Consider the following 16355-nt stretch of genomic DNA (forward strand, 5'->3'; position numbering starts at 1 on the left):
ACTGAATGGTCTGATAAATCGCGGGGTAGACGGTAGGTCGCCTACTTCGCCCATTCAATGGTCTGATAGAACGTGATAAACTCCCATTCTATGCATTGATAGCATCCGAATCAGGTGCCATAAACATGTTGATGACATTGACACCTACACCTCCTATATGGAGTCTTTGCAGAATTAAGTGATTTTCCTGCACTGAATAATGCCATAGTGGGAAGCAAGGCTATGGGAGGGGTGAGCAACAAGGGAGCGTAGAGTTAGACCAGCAGTTGAAGACATGCTTTAGAAAAATCTGCATGAATGGCCTTCAAAAGAGAATATATTTTTCTTACCTTTTGATCATGAAAATATCACACAAAGCAGCTTTAACCCATTGAAACCGGAGGCCTTCAAAACTAATGCAGCTAACAGGTAAATTTCCAATTCAAAACCTATACATAATTTGCCTTTTATTTTGACTCACAGAGAATGATGAGCTGCACATGTTTCTTGTCTATGTACTGTAGGTCTAAAATCACCAAGCTCAGTCTTTGAGGGAGAGTAATCAACGTTTCATCAATATTGATAGATAACAAATGTTTGCATCTCTGACTGGATGTAGTTTAATCTAGTCTAAAACTGAATCTATTACCAACAAGGTGATCAGCAATCAAATATATCCTTATACGTAATTGTTATAAAATAGTACAGAAAATGTATTAATTAATGCTTCTACGTCTTGGTGGCACCATGACCCATGATGGACTTCTTGGTGTTTCTCTCAGGTTTCAAAAGGATTATAAAACACTTTGGTCCAAACAGTGCAAACACAAGGCCAGAACTAGATGCTAAAATGGCAAATACCTCCACTACATCTGCATATTTGCCTGGCGAGCTGATATATGCTGGGATGAAGGCTATCCACACGGCACAGAAGATCAACATGCTGAAAGTGATTAACTTGGCTTCATTGAAGTTGTCTGGAAGATTCCTTGCCATGAATGCTAGGACGAAGCTGAGGAGTGCCAGTAAACCAATATAACCTAGTAAGACTGCAAAACCAACTGTTGATCCCACATCACACTCATAAACTATCATATCACTTTGATATTGTGTGTTTTTATGCGGAGTTGGAGAGGCAGACACAAGCCAGGCTATGCAGATTATTACCTGGATAGAAGTAAGAGCCAGAACTGTTCCTCTCTGCTGCATAACACCAAAAAACTTCATAATGTCTGCACCGCCAGGCTTGGAGGCCTTGAACACGGCTATTACCACCATAGTTTTTACCAGGATACACGAGACACACAGCACAAAGCTGATCCCAAATACTGCATGCCTCAGCTGACAAGTGGTGAGGCTGGGACGGCCAATGAACAGAAGTGAGCACAAGAAACACAGTTTGAGTGACAGCAAAAGTTGAAAGCTGAGTTCTGAGTTGTTGGCGCGCACCATGGGTGTGTCTCGATGATAGACGAAGATTCCCAGGACAATGGCACAGATAAGTGTGCCTAGCAATGAGATGGCTGTCAAGGAGATACCCAGGGCCTCATGGTAGGAGAGGAACTCAACGCTCTTTGGTACACAGTGGTCACGCTGGGGGCTGGAAAAGAGCTCCTCTGGACAACTGGTGCACTCTGTAGAGTCTAACAAAGAAGAGAAGGTTAAAGGGACAGACAAGTATAGTATCAGCCTAAAGATAGCATAATGTACACACATAATGTAAACCAACCAGTCTTATTGCTCATCTCTCCCTCAGAACAAGCAATGCAGTCAAAGCAGCAGACGGGTTCTCCTTTCCTTCTGGCCACACGGGTTCCAGGGGAACAGCTCTCGCTGCACACTGACCGAGGAGGCTACCGAGGAAAGAAACAGTGATCAATTTCAGTTCAAACGAAATTATATTCACATCGTGATTAACATTAACAACATAAATTATTTTATAAAGCCAAAGTGACCTTTTTGGTTTCAAAGTTCCAGAAGATTTTGTCTTCATCAAGGATGAGTTCTTCATCTGCGGAGGCTGACTTCTTGAACACACCTACATTGTGAAACTGCGTGCTTCCATCAGGGAGCCACGCCCAGTTCAATATATCACAGATTGGTAAAGAATCACCATTCTCATCAAATGATACAATATCACCAAATGATGTAGTGAAGTTGATCTTTGCCAGGTACCACACGAGCTGGAAATGGTGATGAACAAAATTATGAAGAGCAAGAGACTTAATATTATCATTATAATAATTGTAATAATAATAATTATGTGTCCCAGCACAGAATACATACAAAAAGTGAAACATTGGTAAACATTTCCTGCAGATAAGTATTTTCATGCATCAATTTATACATCACTAGAAAATTATTTATACAGTTTATTAGTATGTCAATCTTTCATGCTTTGTAACAATGTAATAATATATATTTTTTTAATTATATCATTATGTTGTTATTCAAAATTAAATCCAACAAGAAACTCTAGTGAACCGTATATTAATATCACACCTGCCATGGCTGTATTGTCTGCAAACTGGCACAGCTGTGCCCATTGAAAGGCCCTCTTCCTGGCACACACTGCAACATGTCATGGAGGGCATGGGCCAGAGCATACACAGCCTTGTACACATTATACTCTGCCCGTAGGTTAGACACATCCAACAGGGTAGTTTCTGCTGTTGCTAGGTCCTCTTGTCCAGTACACACCCTTCCACCAGCATCCACCCACTCTGATGGAAGGGGTGCAAATTTACACTGAAATGTGTGCTCCCAAAACCGCCTCACCTGAAGAAACAAAATTGATAATTAAACAGAAATACAGTATCATGTGAATAATTAAAAACAGTCGTCAGATTCAAATTGTAGATTAAAATGCTGTTTATCTCGCGGACAGACGCACGCATCAGCGGATTTGACCTTCCCTCCAGCCGTATCAGAAGCAGTTTTGTTGTGTGTAAAAAAAGTGGATAAAATTAGTTTTTGTTGTAAGCTCCATCATTTCTGTTGTTTCCCGAAAGGAGAAAGAGAAGAAGAGGGTGTGTGTGTGCGTGCGTGCGTGCGTGCGTGCGTGCGTGCGTGCGTGCGTGTGTGTGCGTGCGTGTGTGTGTGTCTTCATATAGTTGGTTCTTACTAATGCTCATTATAATATAGTACCATTTCAGTGGTCAGTGTTTCAAAGGAGGGCTGTGGACAGTTAAGAACCAGAATAATCTTTGTCAGGTGTAAACCACATAAGTCCAAAGCTGAGATCAATTGGAAAACCTGTGTTCCAATGGATCCAATGTAGTTACAAGCTCTTCAATAACCCCCACAGACACACATACTTTGACTTTCACTTCAAACATTTCAGAAAATTTCAACCAAAAAAGCCGATCTACAAGCTCACAATGTGACGCAAACGTGTTGTGAGCTTGTACATGTTTTTTCTATCATGTTGTCTGTATCGCTGTTCCTATGCTGCTACAATGACTATGTTTACATGGACCCTCATTAATATTCAGAACGACAGCTCAATCAGAATAAAATACCTATTGTAAACATGTCACTTGGAAGAGAATTATTCCGATGCGGTCTCTGATCGGAAGGAATTTTCATTCTAGTTGAGAGTAGAGTGTATAAACCTTTTGACATTTATATACAATGATGTCAAATTAAAGTTATAGAATGATATCATAGGCAGCATATAGCACAGCATAGTCCCTTTGTAGAATACTTTCGAGTGTGTCATTTGCTCAATAAGAAAGAAGAGCAGAAACAGAAATAGCTGAGGACACAGTGGTCAGCTCATAATTCCGACATCCCATTATTCCAACCATTAGGTTAGTGTGAGCGGTTAGGGATACGTTTAGTTATAACAGGGCTAGTTGGACTAACGGGTAGTCGGAATAGTGGGCTGTCGGAATAATGACATGGCACCGTGGGTCCATGAAGAGAATTTACAGAAAGAAAAACAGGCAGAACCACTTAGTGCCAAATGTCAACAGTTATACTCTGATTAAATGCTTTGAGGCATGTAAACGAGGTTAACTTTTTTTATACAATGTAAACCGTTAAGTTGAAATTTCTGATCAGAATTATGAATGAAGAAATATCGTTCATGTAAACACAGTCAATGTCCGAGGAGCCAAACAAAACTATTCTTCAATCTCATGTACCTGTACACAAGATGTAACAATATAGACGATCACCTTGGACCTTGAAATTAAACAAAAGACTCACTAGGATATTTTCATGGCTGTTGACAAGGTCATTTTGAGGATGTATTTTCAACAAGAAGTCCTTGAGGCCTGATATCTCTCCACGACGGAGGGCAATACTCAGGGTGCCTCTCAGGTACGGCAGGTAGCGAGGAGTCTGGAGCTTTGGGTCTGTTATCCAGGCTACAGATGCTATCCACTGTAGACCTGTCACCTTTTGCTTTACCACCTGTTGATTGTGATCAACAAAAACAACAACAATAATAATGATAATAATAATGATAATAATAATACTAATAATAATAAATTGAATCGCAATTAAATTGCTTTGCAATTAAACAAATTGCTTGCAATTAAATAGCAATCGATTTTTTACAGACGAAAGGATGTCTTCACTTCAATATTACTAATTTCAGACTCCTTAGAATCATGAGTTCCTAAATTAACATGGATCACAACCCCAACCTCGTCCATGAGTTTAATCACACGGATCCCATATTCAACTGCGACGACCACACGAGCTGTGGATTTCTTCATCACAGAGACAATCCTCTGTAGTTCAGCAGGGTCACTGTCCCAGGGCAGAACCTCAAAATAAGCCAGACAACCCCAACCAGACTGGGCCAGCTCAGACTGGAAGATTTGGGCTACATCGTGGCCATAGACATCATCGCAAAACACAATTCCTGCCCAGGTCCACCCGAACCGTCTCATAATCTGGAGCATAGCTTGCACCTGATTGGATAAGGATGGAGGGATATGTGCTTTAAAGTAGTTCATTCAAATCCTTGACCTTTGGCCACTGAATTTCTGATCTAAATCAGTGAATCTCCAACACAGATTCCACAACGAAAAGGTCTAATAATTATCTTCTGATGCTGTCAACAGAGACCTTAGGACCCAGCAGTAATACATATAAGCAAATGAGGTGATATGCAATATCAATTACCCTCACTAGAGGTCAAATGTGTGGAACATGTACTTAGAAATTCACCTGGACGGTGTTACTTGGTATTGTTCTGAAGAAGGAAGGGTACTGCTTCCGGTCGCTCAGACAGGAGCACATGGAATAGTAACTTATCTGAAAAAGACACAAAACATCTGTTCTGTACTATACAACTTTTTATTTTTATTTAAGCCATTAAGCGGCACCGAGTGCCGTGCTATGAGCTTGTAGATCTGCTATCTTTGAAAAATCGTGAACATTTGTGGCAAAATCTTGGATTATATATTTTTTAAAGCGAACATGTATAAAATATTTAGTTCCAGAAACCCCCAGAAGCAAAGATTTGAGTTACAAATTCAAAGACAAAAAAATCAAATATTTGCACAACTTTTCATGATTTTTCAAAAATAGCAGATCTACAAGCTCATTCAAGCAAAGCATGTGAGTGGAATGACGACATGGCGAGGCTGTTCTCATGCTCCACTCAACCTGTCACTCTGCTCAACACCACTCACCTCTCGACTACATTTACCCCCTCTCTGCTAAACACCTGACTCACTGCTCCAAACAAACTAACACAAAATACACATTACTGACTGCATCCTTGGACAACTTGGATGCATGCCATCCAAGAGCTTGTGTAACATAATTTAGCTTTTGCACGCGCTCTCTCTCTGCCATGTTTTCGCTGGTGCCTTAAACTTCTAGCCGATCTACATTGACACGTTGTGAGCTTGTAGATTGGCTATTTGAACTATTTGAAAATGTTTTTAAATATAGTAAAAAATGGCAAAGAAGTTTAGGGAATGGGTAAGGCACCAGCGAAACTAGGGCCCTTTCTCTCTCTTCTCTCTCTCTCTCTCTCTCTCTCTCTCTCTCTCTCTCTCTCTCTCTCTCTCTATCTGTATCTCTCTCTCTCTTTCCCTCAGCAATAGTTCTGTGTCAAATCGTAACCTTTGATTGACTGATGATGACACACAAATAAATATCTTGTCTGAGATGTCAATGACAAAAAAAAAAACATTTACAGAACCAGGGACATGCAACGTGTGCACATTTTAACATGTAAGGACCCCTGTCCCATGCCGTCCGTCCGTTGTTACCCCTTTTACCCCCTGCACCAGCGAAGCCTCGTCGTGGGCCCCTAACCCTAACCCCTGGCCCTTCCCCCGTTCCCTGTAACTGTTAAATACAGTCGTTATGGCCGCGTGGTCAGGCCTCCTAAAAGGCACTGAAGAGAGTGTGTGTACTGTTTTGGGGGGGTTGGACAGGTTTAATGTTTTACACTGAATGTCAATATGTAAAACATTCAGAATATTACACCAAATAGCTTACTCCCCAACCCCAGTTATATACAAAGACATTATGTGCCCTTAGAAGTCTTACTCTCAGGCCCAGGGTGACTCAAATCTGGAACACAAGATGCATTGCATGAAAACCAAAATATGCCTGCTCCGCACTCACATGCTCTGCCTGCATGTGTTGTCTTTCAGGCTTTAAAAATATGATATAAATTGTACATCATATAATATATTTGATAAAAAAATAAAAAAAATAAAAAATAAAGCAATGTGCATGTGTATCAAATACAGTAGGTGATGGTAAAAAGGGGCTCACCTAAATAACTTACCAGGGGCACTCTGTACGGACCTAATACACTAGAGAAGGCAATCGAATGTGATGAGTGATCACCCACAATTCCGAGCACTGGAGGAGACCCAACACAGCTCTCATCCAGTTGAATCTGCTCCTCTCTCCCACTGACCAATGACAACGCTGCACGGAATGCAACTCCGGGCGTGTAACAGGTATCATAGAGAATATACCCCAGAGTGACATTGGGTAGCAGGCTGGGGTTTCTGTTGATCTCTGCGACGGCAAAAGCCATGGTCTGGGCGAGCCTGAACCCGTCAATGTTGAGACTAACACACAAAGATGTCATGTATCCTCCTATGGAACCATACATCACAACAAGGTCCCTGTTCTCTTGCTTTGCTATTGTATTTGTGATACTCACCCATAACAAATGGGGTCCTGTTGCTCGGAGGTGAAAGACAGATCAGGGAAGACAGAGTAGAGGTGGATATCAAACACGGCACCCAGAACCATGTCCCCAGGCTTGTAAATGCTGTTGAGATTAAACGGTGCCTGTAACTCACAAGAAGAGGAAGATGAGGAAGACAAAGAAGAGAAGAGAGAGAACAATGTCAAGTATGAAAACACTTGTATGACTACAGAAGCCCTCATGACTGTCCTCCTAATCCCCTCCCCCCTTCTCTAAATCCATTGTCCGGTTGTTAAGTTTTATACACCGTGCTGTGCCACCCTCTGTGCCAACGCATGCCACTACGTAATCTTTCACAACACCCATCTGAGCAGAGGCAGCTGTAGAGGCAGGGCTTAACATGCATTATCAATACTTTCATATGAAAATAATGTTGTGTGTGTCCTGTAATGTGTAAATCACACTACACAGTATCACCAGTACATTAGAAACTATTCATCCCATTGTAGGTCATTTTCATGACCTACAGTGGATCATGAAATGACCTACAATGATAAATAACTAGAATATATTGTTCCTGAGGAAACAATGTGGGCTCACTTAAAGACAAAAAATGATACGAAAAAGTACAAACTGTTCCCAAACAGTGCTCTCTTTGACTTGGTATCTCTGATTGTGTTCACCATCACCAGGTGTACTACTGTAATTGCTACAGTGCAGAGGGACATGGGTTGATAATAATGGTCTTAACTCAAAATGTATGCAACACACAGCTCTTTCAATTAAATCGGAGAGCAGACCTGTGTGAACTTGGTGATATAAAAAACATATCTGTAGTGTAAGAATTGTGGCCACAGTGACTTTACGAAAACATGGGTCATTCCTCTTGTGTCCCTCTCTCTCCCTTCTTGCAAACACCATTAGTGTGTATTGGAAAAGCTGAAAAGACTGTGAGATCCACATGTGCTTTGAAGTGGGATAGCTTCAAATGTATAAAAGTGATCAAAAAGTTAAACACTGCAATGGAAGTCATAATATACCTCAACCTTTTAAAGTTTAAATGGAGTCTGTAAGTTAAAGCATGCTGAAGTAACATGATTGCAAACAAGTGAAAGGTTTTTCAGTTGAAATAACATTAGGCCTGATTCACTAAGCTCGTTTACGCTGCCAGGGCTCTGGCCCTATCTGGCGCAGAGGGCACAAGCAGACAAAGTTCGAGACCCAAGGCCGCCGGGGTACTGCAGACAAACGACCCAGGCAGCCTAACCCAACCTCTGCGTCTTGTTATTTTAAAATCTACTTGTTAAAGCTAATTGTGGCATACAAGTAGTACTAGTCTTGACTAGACTTGCCTTCTGTGTGACACCTGCCTTGAATTGTAGTGTAAATGACCCCAAGGCACTGTGCTTTTATTTTGGTATTTGATTTTGTGTGTCAGGTCACAGGTCACAGGTGCATTGCATTTATGTTAATTCTATGTTTCTGTGAGGTGCTTTTGAGATGCTTTTATTTTGAAGGTGTTTGCTTGATTTCTCACTACTATCACCTGTCTGCTCAGCCAGAGACTCAAATGTTTGCAGCAGTACCAGGGTGAGGTCTGCTTGCTGGACAGTAAAGGTTTAGCCCCCTGCCTAAATGGGCACAAGGTATATTTTCATTTGTTTAAAGTGTGTTGTATTTTGTCATGTATTTTATTTGTCTAAGCAAGGTCTGTTTTGTAATAGTGTTGCTCAATGTGAATGATTGTTTTTGTAATTTGAAAATGTTTAATGTCCAATTGTTTGTTTGTTTGTTTTGTGACAGCTTTTACGTTGTTGGTTTTAAAATAAACCTCATCTAAACCACCAGTAAAAGACCATCTTTGGGCGGGGACGCTACAGTAAAAGCTTCGACCCTCATCTCTTCAGCGATCCTGTTGCACAACCAAGGGGATTCCACGGTTCAACGGCACTCATCCTACACGGGCAGCAGACAGTTGAAGTTGATGTGATGGTCAAAGACATCTGAAGGTAACATCCTAAAGTCATTCAAAAGGAGGACACAAGCCTTGTCTTGGAGTACAAATATGGAGAAACAGATTATAACTCTCCAGAAGGAGATTGAAGAACATAAAGACAATCTCCAAAATGAAACAGAAAACTTTGCACTAAGAAGTGAATTAAAAGAAAAAATTGAAGAGAAAGAGAAATTAATGGCTGATCTTCAGAGTCGTGTACTAGAGGCCACAAAGGAACCTCGCCATTCTGAACGTCAACGAGTTCCAACAGAAAAAATGCATGCTTACCAACAAGAGGAGTTGAGTAAGAAAGAAAAAAGACTAATTACCCTGTATGAACAGTGGAAGATTGTGGCCCGTAAGACAAGACAAGAGCTTAAAACAAACATAACATGGCCTAGACCGTGGCGTCGCGGTCTAGGCACCCTGGTTGCAAATCCTTAATAGCAGTGTGCCGCGGGTTCGCGTCCCGTTCCCGTCGGCCTTTCCTGCATGTCTTCCCCCCATCTCTCTCCCCATTCTTCCTGTCAGACTACTTTCCCTGTCCCTCTCCAATAAAAAAAAAAAAAACAATAAAAAAATACCAAAAAAACAAACAAACAAACATAACAGAAACCCATCTGACATCCCTCTTAGACCCTCTTGAAAAAGCACAAAATGTAGTCACGAGGACCTATATGGAAATAAGAGATCAGATCACACCATCAACTGAACTAAGACGTAAAATTGATGCATGTGAAGCTGTAACTAAGGATATCACCAAAATTATATATGATAGGATAACAGAGGTTGATGGAGATTATGATGCAGAGGGTGTCAATGGACGGCTTCGTGGGCTATTGGATTGTGAATATGCCCGCTCTATTTATGGTTCAACTGCATCACAAGTGTATGTTAGCAATCACTCTGTGGCATCTTCACATAGAAGTAATCACTCTGTGATATCTTCAAATAAAAGCCATCACTCTGCAGCACCTTCAAATAGGGGCCTTCCCTCTGTGGCACAACCAAATGTTAAGCTTCCCTCTGTGGCACAACCAAATGTTAAGCTTCCCTCTGTGACACAGGCAAAAGTTAAGCCAACCTCTGTGCCACCCTCAGTAGCACTTTCTATTGCCAGTCATCACTCTGCTTCCGTATGTATGGCAACCAAACGCGCAGAAGCAGCCGCTGAGGTAGCAACAAAGGAAGCTGAATGTAAAGCATTATCAGAGGAAAGAAAACAAAAGGAAAGAATAAGGAATCTAAAGGAGCAATTGCAGTTACAGGAGTCTGAATTGGAAACCCTACAAAAGGAAAGGGACTTGGCGGCAGCACGAGCCAGGTTTGAGGTCTATAACAGAGAGGTACAAAGGGAAACGGTCAACCAATCTGTTAAAGGAGACACACCATGAATTTAAAAAAAATATTTGATATTTAATATCATATGGTGTATGTCCCTCAAACCATTTTCAAAAGGTTTGAGCCTAAATCAACACTCAGATATACTCATCCCAAGTCAATTCTCTCAGGCTTATAAAGCACTTTCAGCTGCAATACCAAAACGTCCAGTTGGCTAGGGGGGTGCTGTACTGCGGTACTGAGCAATTCTGTCTGTCAAAATACATGGGCAGAAAGTTTGGTGAGGTAAGCAAACTTGCCATTCTGAGATGGCCTGTTCAGACACGCCCATTCTGAAAATCTCTGAAATGAGAATGAATGACTGAATGTTAAAAGAAAATATTTTTTGGGGTACAAGAGACACTGGGGAGCCAAAAAAATACAAAAAAAATTAAAAAAAGTGAAATTCATGGTGTGTCTCCTTTAAGTGTGACCCCGAGAGCCAGCGCCCCACATTCTCTTCTAATGTAAAGCCCCACATTCAGTCTGTTAAGGGTGAGCCTGATATCCAGCGCTCTGTCTTTCCTTCCTCTATGCAGCCCCAAATCCAGTCTGTTAAGCTGGACCCTGATAGTCAGCCTTTCATACCCCCTAATGCCATGCAGTCCCCCAGCAATGTGGCCACACAACCTCCTCTCACTGATGTGTCTTATCTGGCACAAGCTGTACAGGACAGCATAGCATTTAATAGACTTCCCATGCCTGAGCCCACAGTCTTTAATGGTGAACCCCTTCGATTCATTGAGTGGAAGGCCTCCTTTATGTCGCTTATAGATAGAAAGGGCATTTCTTCTGCAGACAAACTATACTATCTAAAGAAATATGTTAGTGGCCCAGCTCACAAATGTATTGAAGGCACATTCTACCGAAGCGATGAAGATGCTTATCAAGATGCTTGGACCAAACTTAATCAGCGATACGGCCAGGCTTTTGTCATTCAGAAAGCATTTAGGGACAAGCTAACAAATTGGCCAAAAATAAATGCTAAAGATGCAGAAGGAATAAGGAACTTTTCAGATTTTCTGAATGCTTGCCTACAGGCTATGCCATATGTTAAAGGTTTGGACATACTGAGTGACCAAAGAAAACCAAAAATTAGTACAGAAGTTGCCAGATTGGTTAGTGTCACAATGGAATCGGCAGGTCACTAAGGCCCTCATGGAAAGTAAAGAATTCCCCAGTTTCCATGTTTTTGCTGCATTTATGTCAGTCGAAGCAGAGATTGCATGTAACCCAGTTACTTCTATCTATGCTCTTCGCTCTTATGACTCACCCAAGGATAAAAGGGACCCAAAGGATATAAAAAGGAACACGGTAAATGTTTACAGTACTCAGGCAACTGTAGACAGTGACAAAGAAATGCCAACCAAAGGTGCCCCATGCATGTTATGCAAGGACAGTAATCATCAGCTCTACAAGTGCCCCAACTTCATGGAAAAGTCCCTTGAGGACCGAAGGACATATATAAAGGACAATAGACTATGTTATGGATGCACAAAAGCGGGACATAGTGCAAAAGAATGTCGCCGCCGTCACAGTTGTGATACATGCAAGGGGAAACATCCCACCTGTCTTCATGACAATAACTATGTTAAAAAACCAAATGGAGACAAACCTGTGCAGAAGGATAATTCAGCAGAACAGGATACAGATGACATTGCATCAGCTCTGTCTCACAAGATCACCAGAGAAGGACAGTCTGCTAGCACTTCAATGATTGTGCCGGTATGGTCATCTGTCCAAAATCCAAACAAGGAAAAACTTGTATATGCCTTCTTAGACACACAAAGTGACACTGCTTTGATTGATCAGGACGTGAGCAGTGAGTTGCAAATGGATCGTTTCCCAGTTAGTGAAAAAGTAACAGGTGTCCGTGTGAGGGGCTATAGCTCCTCAGTACACATCGACCTCCCTTCAGCATACACAAAAGACTGTATACCTGTCAACCGGGAGCACATACCAACCTGTGAAACAGCCAAACACTGGAGTCATCTCTCAGCTATCACAGAGGAAATACCAACACTCCTGAGTTGTAAAGTTGGCCTTCTCATAGGCTACAACTATGCCAGGGCATTGGCGCCTAGAAAGGTGATACTAGGCAGAGAAAACGAGCCCTATGCTGTCCAACAACATTATTTTTGAAGGCCTCTGGTTTCAAAGGGTTAAAGCTGCTTTGTGTGATATTTTCATGGTCAAAAGGCTTGAAAACAACAACTCTGCACAAAGGTTTCATAGTGTAACACTACCAACCAATGTGCATGTGACGGCCAATTGCCATCCATGTAGATTTGTTTAAAGCATACTTTCAACTGCCGGCTAAACTCTTAAGCTCCCGTGTTGCTCAACCCTCCCAAAGCCTTGCTTCCAACTATGGTAGGTCTAGTCATTCAGTGCAAGAAAAGCACTTGTGCAAAGACCATTCTATAATGCATACTGTAGGTAACAATGTCATCAACACGTTCATGGACTCTCCTTTTCAGTGTGACATAAAGCAGACATTGATAACATGTTAACAGCTTCATTTTAAAGTGCATTGTGTAGACGGTGTGCAGGTTGTTTTTTATTTCATTCTATACGTCTGATCCCTACCTACAGTACGCACCTGTCTCTGAGCTGATCAGGTGTGCATGAGACCTTGCTTTTCCTGAAATATGTGGGATAAAAGTAGTTAAGCTGATTTTGATTCTGTTTAACACATTTTGCTGGGGACCCCCTGGAACCCCCTCAAGGACCCCTGGGGATCCCCGGATCCCCTGCAATGACAGGTAGAAACACACTATTCTAGTTAGTAGTAAGTACTGTAGGCTTACTATCATGCATCTATTTTACGCAAGGCTTCAGAATATGAATGGATATGGTTCAGTAAACGTGGTGGTATTAAGGCCCGGTGTGTTTGTGAGTGCCCCGATGGGGTGATTGAAGACTCGGCTTGTTGCCTACTGAACGACTGTGTTATTAACTCATTCACTGCCAGAGTAAATACATAAATAAATAAGCCACTGCCAGCGTTTTTGAGCATTTTTACTAACCTTTCAAGAGCCACAGAATATTTTGCTCCAGGATGATCGTCACACAGTGTCGCGAAGGACGGAGGAGTGTCTCCGCTTCCATCGGGGGAAAAAAGCGTGTCACCGCGACCCTCCGTTCGTTAGTTATTGGCTGTTGAATATAGCTTGTTCTCGCCAAAACGACTTTACCACTGCACCACCCGAGCGCTAAAAAAAACGACTATTAATGTCGTTTTAAAGGGTCTATGTCATGAAATTTAACTTTTTTGTAGTTTTGGGTCTAAGTCAAAAGTCCATTAATTCACCGTCCATTAACTCACTGTCTTTGAACCACTCAAACTAGAGGATAATCATGTCCGAGATTCGCTCCCGACAGTGAAGCAGTTTATGTTTAACTAAGGCTTCACGCTACGGGTACAGAGAGTGTTGACCCGAAATTGCTGTTTAGATTTTGTCCAAACATCACGCAAATCAGCACACATTATCTCTATAGTTATGTGATCAAGACGGATATGTCAGATTTTTCATAGTCCAAACCAAGATTGGCATCTAGTTGCATGAGGGGTTTGTTTTGAACAAAATGCCAATAAATTTAACAGTACCTCAAACACAAATATTTTACACTCCCACAAAGCAACATATTGTGCAATAACTCAACATTAAACCCTCAACTTCCACAGATTCCACTCACCTCTATAATGACTGAATTCCGAGATGATATTTACTGTGAATTAACAGTGAATGATTTTGTAACGTTTTCATATAAAGTTACATTATTCTACTCTACATGTCACATCATTATAGGGAAATTTGGCATCTATATTAAAGGAGTTAAATTGACAATCTCTTCAAATAAAATATTGAATCAGAATATAGCTTATTTAACAAGGCACTGACCCATGTGATATTTAATTGGTGTTATTGTACAGTTTCAACCTTTAAATGGTCTCTAAGGCCCGGGTCAATTAAAAAACGTGTGTGTGTGTGTGTGTGTGTGTGTGTGTGTGTGTGTGTGTGTGTGTGTGTGTGTGTGTGTGTGTGTGGTCCCCAAGCCTCATACGTTGGCATCATGCTATGAGAGTTTGAATGAATGTAGAATGATGTGCAGGATGTCATTTGCATACAGGGGACTTAATTTAATTGACAAGGTGACTTTCTGGGCAGCTCGCCTTGCAATTGGCCGGTGGGCGGCGGCCTATGGAATAGACCATTGCAGTATGAACTGAGAGGGGGCCTCAGTGAAATGAAGTAAAGCTTATAAATTAGTTAAGCGGTCTTGTTGTTGCATTTTCACGCAGGATTTCTTTGCCTATGCCTATAGCAAAGACCGCATCTGGGTAGAGCGGCTGCTTGGGAATCGGAAGGTTCCCGGTTCGATCCCTGGCTCCCCATGTTACTGAAGTGTCCTTGAGCCCTGAACCCCTAACTTCTCCTGATGAGCAGGATGGTGCCTTGCATGGTTTCCTCTGCCATTGGTGTGTGAATTAGTGTGTGAATGGGTGAATGTAATGCACACTGTAAAGTGCTTTGGATAAAGGGGCTATATAAATGCACAATTTACCATTTTAAACATTCAAAACCACTCACTGCAAGAAGAATAGGATGTCACATTTTCAATAAGCAATATTACACCAGCGTGTGTGCGTTATCGTGATTATTGACATGACAGTGATGCGGTCAGGATAACCCTCACAGTAAAGCCACCATCGAGTGTAATATTGTGATTATACAATAATTACCATCAAAATAAAACATATAAAATGTATTCATATGTGGGGGCTTTCGCTTTCAAAATAACAACCTTTTTGCAAGTGTTATCTCTTGTTATCCTGTAAATACATGATGGGGTCTGACAGAGTCCTTGTTTACTCAGACCAAATATTGAGATTGCTGTGCGCTAGACAACTTTTCCCAAACTGAACACAGAGAAACAAAACTAAACTGTCAGCTCAATCTCATCGTTATTAAGATATTCGATAGAAAAAAGAAAAATAAATCAATGCCACATTTAGCTACTACTACTACTACCAGGGCTGCCAACATTGGCCTGTCAGAATCCAGGTAGTCTCGCGTAGCCAGACCCCACAGAAAATGAAAAACAGCGACCTCTGCTTTTCTGATATTCTGTGGAGTCTGGCAGGAGTATAATGTTAGACTAGAGCGCAGGGAAACACCGGTTTCATGTCTGCCTATAGCGCATCACTTCCGGTTGGTGCGACCATGTTTTCATTCCCACTAACAATATTTCTACACGGAACACTAACACCACTTCTCCCAGAGAACATGGATGGTTTTGGTTATAAGCCCACTTGTTTCTATGATGAAAGAGTAATTTAAAATGTGAATATCTTTCCGTGGTTTTGTCCGCTCCGAGGACGCTATTGTTAAATTAGTTTCGGCTAGTTTCGAGGGGGGGAGGGTGGATCATGGTGGATGGACACGTGAATCCCGCCCACTACATTTGATTGGGTAAAGCGCGGCCCACTTCCTGATCTGAAGGCACGCCCACTTTTAGCCAATGCGCACTGGTTAGGACGAACCGCTCCGACAGATTCCACCGCAGGTCGGAATCTGTTCTTGAGAGATTAGAATCCAGGAGATTGGTTGGGGGCGTGGCTAGCGGGGGGTCTGGGGGTCCTCCCCCCAATTTTAACGATGAGTAGATGTAATTTCCTGTGTTTTGGTGAATTTTGTGAGTTTGATACTTTTATCAGACTTGCTTTACTAGCATTGGATAATAATGGGTACAATTTCATCCAATAAAAAAGTAGGCCTACAAAAATGTATTTGATGACTGAAGTAATGTAAGACCCATCTTTATTAATAACCATTCATTAATATCTCGGTATGC

The 16355-nt window shown here is 41.6% G+C and overlaps 1 protein-coding gene across 1 annotated transcript; it reads right to left on the reverse strand.

Annotated features, from left to right (window-relative positions):
- Positions 1 to 708: 708 nt before the first annotated feature.
- Positions 709 to 7224, reverse strand: LOC311034477 (extracellular calcium-sensing receptor-like; the record flags this gene model as incomplete). The annotated part of the gene is made up of 9 exons (XM_084042359.1): positions 709 to 1622; positions 1709 to 1832; positions 1935 to 2162; positions 2482 to 2700; positions 4192 to 4398; positions 4635 to 4904; positions 5164 to 5250; positions 6746 to 7016; positions 7133 to 7224. The coding sequence occupies 9 exons, from the start codon at positions 7222 to 7224 to the stop codon at positions 709 to 711; spliced, it is 2412 nt and encodes an 803-aa protein (XP_083898485.1).
- Between the last annotated feature and the right edge of the window lie 9131 nt (positions 7225 to 16355).

This window comes from Gymnoscopelus microlampas (assembly GCF_963454915.1).
Source record: "Gymnoscopelus microlampas genome assembly, chromosome: 19".
NCBI classification, from domain to species: domain Eukaryota; kingdom Metazoa; phylum Chordata; class Actinopteri; order Myctophiformes; family Myctophidae; genus Gymnoscopelus; species Gymnoscopelus microlampas.